Source organism: Saccoglossus kowalevskii, chromosome 15, assembly GCF_978046115.1.
Source record: "Saccoglossus kowalevskii chromosome 15, keSacKowa6.1, whole genome shotgun sequence".
NCBI classification, from domain to species: Eukaryota; Metazoa; Hemichordata; class Enteropneusta; family Harrimaniidae; genus Saccoglossus; species Saccoglossus kowalevskii.
Genome location: NC_140655.1, coordinates 16,144,775 through 16,152,660, shown reverse-complemented (window position 1 = coordinate 16,152,660; position 7,886 = coordinate 16,144,775). Strand labels below are relative to the sequence as shown.

Sequence of the window (7,886 nt, the reverse complement as noted above, 5' to 3'; positions counted from 1 at the left end):
GTTCGATATGGGACTCATAGCGACGTATACAACGCCTGTAAAATACATTGTTCATTTACATAAATTTCGAATACGCGCTGCGCGACGACCACCGCGCTTTAACTTTATATTATATTTGATATTTTACCATGGTGGAATACAAATTCGTGTCACATCGTTTACACCATATACTACTGAATGTTATCAGCATAATGATACTGTATTGTTCTTGTCATCATCATTTCTTCGAATAAACCAAAAACATGTTACATGTTTTCAGTATACTTCAATTTACTATATAATATTAGCGCCAAATTTTCTTTGTGTATTTCCGTATCAAAATGACATTGTCTGATTATTCCTCCAGACCAGATGTCACTCCGCATTAATAGTAAAAAAGCAACCACTCCCTTCCTCGATCAATATCAGGTTGGCAGCCCCGATGATTAACAGAAGCATAACTCACGCAACGCTGAGTGTGTTTAGGTGCTTGGATGATATTCCCTTTTTACGTAACAGCCAGTACGTTTTCATAAGTCCTGCATCCTAAAAAATAACACATCATAATATTTGTTGAGAATGACTTGGAAAACTTTATACGCAAAATCGAAATCTGAGTCATTGAGGTTTGTCAATACAGGTGCTATGTTTTATAAAAGTAATTTCTACTTGTAACTGAAAGGGCGTACCCGTGTTTTGCTTTTCTTCGTAAAGTCCAGCGTATTGACCCTATAACAAGGCTAAAATACACGCACGTTTTTTCTCTCGAAAATGTGGTTCATTACTATGTGTTTTTATTTTGCATACAGCAATACCAATCTTTTCGGAAATTATCAAACATTTTTCAATATTTTATTGATACTGTTTTGCTCAACCTTTAGTCGAGCACATCACATATTAGACAACATGCACACGATTGGCATTCATAAAACAGTAAATGAGCAAATCGGCGAACAAAGTGGGCCTCATGAACACGATTCAATGTGGCGCACACGATGCCTTGGCCAGTAACCGACATGAACGACATAATACAGATTCAGCGCCGACAACACTCAATCAGTAAATACTCTATCGTGTTTTATTCTATTCTGTCCGTCTTCTCGAACATACGGGTTTGTATGTATTTTCACTATTCATATTGATTTCGGAAAGGAAATTATATTTATACAATATTATCATATACTATAGTATATTCAATATTATTAATTATATCATACAATATTATGAGTAATATTACGAACCACATAACCCCATATTAGGGAACTGTTGTTATCTGACAACTTTTTCCATGCGTCGTCCATTATTTGTATACATCCTTGTCCATGTTTTGTTATCACGTAAACATAAGACAGAACATTGCTTTTTATTTCCTAAATTTTGTAAAATTGAAAGTGAGTTATTTGAAGCTTAGCTCCTTATTTGAAAAGAAAATGAAATGCAACTAACTGTCAAAAAAGTACATATACTCACCTTCACGTCTATTATTCCCCTTTCCTCAAGTTCAAAACCACCAAAGTCGTTCAGCCTTCTGTAGGCCTCTTGACTAACGTGAATCTTCCCGGCTGTAAACAAATTAATACATTCTCGATGACATTTTATAATGATATATTGTTGATTATTGTTTTTTGAAGAAAAGCAATGGATTAAACCATTCGAGTGATGTTTTGCACACTGTGCCAATAGTCTTGTCCATACACGTGATGTCAAACTATTTACATCTGCGAGACGGAGTACAATATTCGACATTACACAGAGGATGGCATCTCATTGGTTTATCGAGATTACAAGCTATACAACTGACGTAGTTTAATTGATTACAATACACTTTACACATTTGTCAGCGTAATGTTCGTTGTGACCAAATTTCGAACTTGATTAAAAGCTATAGAATATCCACCCGATCGCAGTGTTTGGTATACAATTTTATACAATCTTATTCGTGGAGCTTAGTATTATGAATATTCTAATCGCGGTATAAATTTAATGATGTTGATTTCAAAATGAAGTAACCTTTTACTTTATCCATTTACTTTGACAATTCTCTCGGTGGAAGTCAATTTTAAGTAGAAACTGATTAGATTGGACAAAAACATGTTTTCGTGAAACGACCAGTTATGTATTCGCTGTGTTTACAGTAGCGTGACAAAATTTAGCAGGAGCTACAGATTGAACTACTACTGTCTAAATCCACATCATAATTCGTTGCTGATAGAAACCCCCCGAGGTGAGTTACATCCGGGATATTTCACTAAGGGCAGCAGGTGGTGACACTGAAATTAATCCGTTTATTTCCAGGAAGTGAAGACTCGACGAGACAAGAAGAATTTCTCAATTCATCATGAAATCATCTTTTCCGCTAGTGGGATTCTAAATATAGATTAAACCGTGATAAAACGCAATGGAAAATCATTCACCGAGTTACATGTGTACTGTTATAAAACTAATATACACTTTATTAATTGTAATCAGAGTTGTCATTTCTATGATTCACATCGATGCTTCAATTCTCGTACAAACATCGATATTAACTAGTTATTGGAGCGGTAGAGTACGGGATTATGCATGGCGTCTACACCACGAATGCACGCGTGGCTTAAGCATTATAGATTCTAGAGTCGATTCGAAAAGAGATTTACATCGCCAAGTTTTAAACTGAAATCACTTTGTATGAATCATCTTGATATCTAAGATAATGATAAACTAATCCTTATCCGTAACATCGTAGGTTATTGCAGACTCAACTAATGTGTCTGTGTCTGTAAGTGAACTCACCTTGCCCGTGTGATTCCATTTTAGACGCTATGCTGACGGTAATTCCCAGCATGCAATACCTAGGCATGGTTGTCCCTACTACGCCAGCCACACAAGAACCTTAAAAATGAATCATATATTACATTAGTGAAAGTACTTGTAGGCAGCGTACACTCATTGATCGCCCATGATCAACAATGAGCTTTAAAGAACAGTGTATTTAAGAAATTGTACATTCTAACACACAGACAAGTAATACAATGTAGAATACAGAATTCCAACTCAAGATCACGACAATCGCGTCTCCACTGCAGGCTCACGTGTTACTTGTCACATAACACTCACTGCGCCACCCATTACACTTCACGAACACTATTATCACTATTTGATGGTTTGTGGTTTAGATGGCTTCCATCTGACCAAGAGATCTAATTCTATCAGTTGCACGTTCACCACTGTGTTTTCAGCAAACAATTACAAAGTCTTCAGTATGTATCCACTGACAGATGACGGAAAGATAATCATCACAAGATACAACACAATTTAAAGCAAAGGCACCGGAATCACTACTGAGTTTAGAATTTATGACATCAACTCTATGAGTGGAATATTCCAACCAATTAAGAGACATGATTACATTTATTTAGTAACGAAATATGTAATATGAAATAGTTTGTACGTATAACTACATAATGAGTTGCTTTGACCTCAGCTTGACAATCCATCATCACGAAGATTGGTATTCATCTATACAGACATATGCCAACATATCACACGAATAACATCGCGCATATAGTGTGAACATTAAGTCTAACTTGCTATACTAATCACTGCCATTTTAATAGTCTAAATCATGAAAAATTAAAAACTGTGTCCTTAGTGTAAGTTCGAACTGTATGTTGAGGTACGATAGGAAGAAGTAATGATTTCTAAGGCCTTGATGTCTGCTTCAGTCGTATAATACAATTATTATGTGTCCAATTATGGTAGCAAGAATATAAACTTATGTGCCGTTCTTTATTTTACACGGGATTTAAGTGTCAATAAATTACAATTGTGTAATGTTTCACTTTCTATTAATTCCATTGAGTTCACGACACATACAATCATTAATATTCTACCACGAATTAATAAAACATATTTAATACTTGTCTTACATCAGAAAACATAAAAACATCAATTGCTAGATTAAAACAAAAATTCCCACAAGTACTGATTATTTTGCAGACACACAATGTTAAAGGGCGGCAGTCGTCGTGCCGCGTCCTGTTCGATATGGGACTCTTAGCGACGTACACAACGCGTGTAAAATACATTGTTTATTTACATGAAATTCGAACACGCGCTGCGCGACGACCACCGCGCTTTAACACTAACGTTTTTATGCAGAAAAATATATTTTTACCATGGCAAGTGAAATCATAGTTATTAAATATTGCCCATTGTTGTTGAAGACACTACATAGTCTGTAATTTCATTCACCTTATTTCAGTCTTAATACAAGACAAATAAAATGCAAACATATATAGAATATAAAAAATAGCGTTTTTATAGTATTCATGTGTAATCGCTAAAAATTTAAATTACTTTTCCCCTTAACAAAAGTATTTCAATATGTCAAAAGCGATATATATGGCTACCATATATCTAATACTGTGATTAAACTAATATCAACAATCCTAACTTAACAGACCTCATTTGTTAATGGCCGCCGAGGTCTTGCTGGGCACGAGAGTGTGTCACGAGACTTGTTATTCTCCGAAATAGGGTAATCACTGCAGTGGACGCGATGACCATTTGTAAACTATTGGAAATTCGTAAAACGAACCCACTGGTAACATGTCAAGAATGAGGGCATTCTCATCAACTAGTTAGATATATGCATTATCTTTGTAACTGGAATCACTATATATTATGCGACTACTCACTCACTCGCTTAAGCACTCAATCACTTAATCAATAAGTCATTCTATCACTCGCTAAATGTGGTCGTCATTCAGTTCACACGTTCATAGAACTTTTTGTTGGCATACGCTGCATGGTAAATTCCTCATTTAAAGACACTAAAATAATTATTTATATTCCGTGAAAAAGAAATGCAGGTGATCAAAATGATCATGATCAAAACTGTTGACGACTAAGTAGCATTAATATGTAATCGTAAGTTTAATCGTGACTTCTCATGTCAACGAACGTTGTATTTAATAAAGTCTCTGCCAAGATGACGTATGTCTATATCATATAGTTCACAAATGACGTCACTAAGAACTATGTTATTGTAATGAAGACTTACGAATCGGATGAACAAATAGGTAAACGGAAACAAGACTAGCGAAATACGTACTTATAGTGTTGTAAAGTTGAAGGACAATTTGGATTGAAATTGTCGCAACTCTCTGCGCTTTCTCTACTATTACATTAGTCTTTGTGATCATTTAGTAACATGAAACAAAGATCTATACCCAGTTGCATATTTTTGTTTATAATCATAAAAATGTTTCATTTTTTTCTAATATTTTTTGCATCAGTACATCTAGAAAACTGACGAGACAACAAAAATTAGATCTGTCTCAATCAAATATCACGCGAGATGTTGGTGAATGTAACGTGGTTTTAACTCGGGGTCTAATGAATCCTCGTTGAAATACTAAGAACAATGGATCTACCTGAATGAATTCCGATTCGCATTTTCATTTTCTCCTGTGGTTTATGTGGAACTGATAGCATGGACACCTGTGTCTGCAGATCTAGTGCCAATGAAGCAATTTCTGAGACGTGTTTATTACCATTAGGTACAGGAACTCCTGGGAACGACACGGAAATAAAAGTATGGTTACAAATTGGATAGCTGCATTGGTATAGTGACATTTGTCGCCAGAGGTTGTTTGATTTAAAACGTAATTAAACATAGTTTGTAGTTACATGATTATATACTTCATAAAAAGTTCACAATATGTAAACAGATACGTAGGAATCAATTACCTGATGCCTGGGAAAAAATAACATACAGTTATTTTCCTGTCATACGATAGTTCGAAATTTCTCAGAGCAAACACTGAGATTATGTTTAACGCTTTCCCAAGTCCTTAGAGGACAATCGACTATAAACTAGGATAATCTCAAATATGCATACCATAACAAGAATTGTGAATACGTTCGCAGTTTTGTCAATGTAATTCAATGGGTATGTCACTTATTGAATCAATAATACTTGGTCTAAACTAATACTCATTGTTCCCATACTGCAAGGTAAGATGGATATTATTAAAACAGATCAGATTTCTTTGATCTTATAATCTGGTTTTATTTTATGATCTTTTTGGAAAAACCCGCATGAACATCTTTGGTCACCGGTAAATGTCAAGAAAAATAATTTAATTGATGAGATTGAAATATCAGAATATCTGCTATATGTTAACGATATTCTACTCACCGCGATACCCATACTAAAACTAAATATACGTATTCGTCACTTACCCGAAGTCACCATGTATGCATCGCCGATTGTTTCCACTTTGTAACAGTCATATATTGCAATACGCGCATCAAACAAAGAATACAGGGCATTCAACATTGCGACAACTTCCATCGGATTCAGGGTTGAACAAATAGTAGTGAATCCCACGATGTCAGAGAAATAAATGGAACAATCATCAAATGTTTCGGCAGCAACTCTCCCGGTGCGTTTGAGTTCTTCGCTAACTGCTCTCGGTAGCATAGAGTTTAATAACATGTCTGTTCGTTTCTTCTCTTTGTTCAGTACTCTAGACTGTCGTCGTAACAAGGATAGTAGTCCCTGTATTTCTTTCATTGACGAATTGACCACGGCTACCAGTACCACTGTCAGAATTAGCATGATGCAGATAAGTGAACTGATTACAATAATTGATAATTCTGCCGTCTCAATGTTTGCATCTAGAATGTTTATAACATTATTTGATTCTTCTTCAACGGTGCTAAAAATATGTGAAATGACAATGGACATATTTTCGAACCACATATTTTCATTTAATGTTCCACTTATAGGTTCCCGGTTTGCAATCTTTTGACGTACAATACTGCTTATATTCCAAGACGCCGACATTGTTGCTTCCATGCCTAGGGTGGCGTGGAGACTCTGAGCAGTTTCAAATTGTTCTTGCCCGCGGAAGTAATTATCATGAAAATACATAAATTCCTCGGTAGACAAAATGTGTCCTTGTAAGAAATATGCGCTTCCCAGCGCTCGCTGTATACCATATGAATCAGTTGACAACAGACCGTACCAGTAGAATGCAACTCGCGTCCAAAAGTTTGATATGAAAACCATATTTTCGAAGATTCTCCCAAATATCGTCCCAAAATTCTCATTAATACTATAAGTATAAAAATTTAGAACGTCATACGTGGTTACATTTGTAACCAATACATCTTGCCTGAACTCTGTAAGGTTCGCCCATATATGATGCCGACTTACCTCGTTCGCACCGTTGTCGGACAACACAATGGCGTCAGTTCGGTTATAAATGTCTTGCAAAAGTTCGTATACATTATCTTCACGACTATACAGGTACATGACTGTCAGACCCCTTTCTATCTGAACATTGGCCACGAGCTGCCTAGTTTTCGTGCTTTTTCCCATGTGTTCTTTAACAAATGTGAGTTCTTGCTGCAAAGTGAGACGCTCCGATAACTGAAAGCAGCTGTACACGATGAATATGAAAATCGGAATCATGTAGCATAAAATCACTTTGAAAAGCTGACACCTATGTTCTAGCTGGGATGGCGAGCTGTTACGGAAACAGCACTTGCCGGCTAGCATGGTGGAAACAGTAGTCACCGCACTGCTGGCAGTGTCGTAACTAGGCATGGACACACTACTTTGTTCGGGCTGCTTCGAGGCTATAGATCTATTTAATCGTCGCAAAGCACTCGACATCCTTCTGACGAATTACAATATACAATCTATCGCAGTTTTATGGTTGTACGATGAATCGGTCTTCGTAGTACTTCCTGAGAACATGTAACCGCCTCAATCACATTGGCCACCAATCAAGACATACACACATCGACTCTGTGAACAAACAGTCATAACATATCCTAGGGCATATACCTACAGACATGAGTGTACAGAAATAAACACATTTAAGGTGTGAGTTATTCTGTCTATCTCGCCC

The 7,886-nt window shown here is 36.2% G+C and overlaps 1 protein-coding gene across 1 annotated transcript; it reads right to left on the bottom strand.

Annotated features, from left to right (window-relative positions):
• Window positions 1-419: 419 nt before the first annotated feature.
• Window positions 420-7,648, bottom strand: LOC100375330 (uncharacterized). Its single transcript, XM_002737492.2, has 5 exons — window positions 6,208-7,648; window positions 5,397-5,534; window positions 2,752-2,850; window positions 1,450-1,541; window positions 420-525 (listed from the first exon to the last, which is right to left on the bottom strand). Exons 1-5 carry the CDS (start codon window positions 7,646-7,648, stop codon window positions 442-444), a joined length of 1,854 nt encoding a protein of 617 aa, XP_002737538.1. The 3' UTR covers window positions 420-441.
• Window positions 7,649-7,886: the final 238 nt, after the last annotated feature.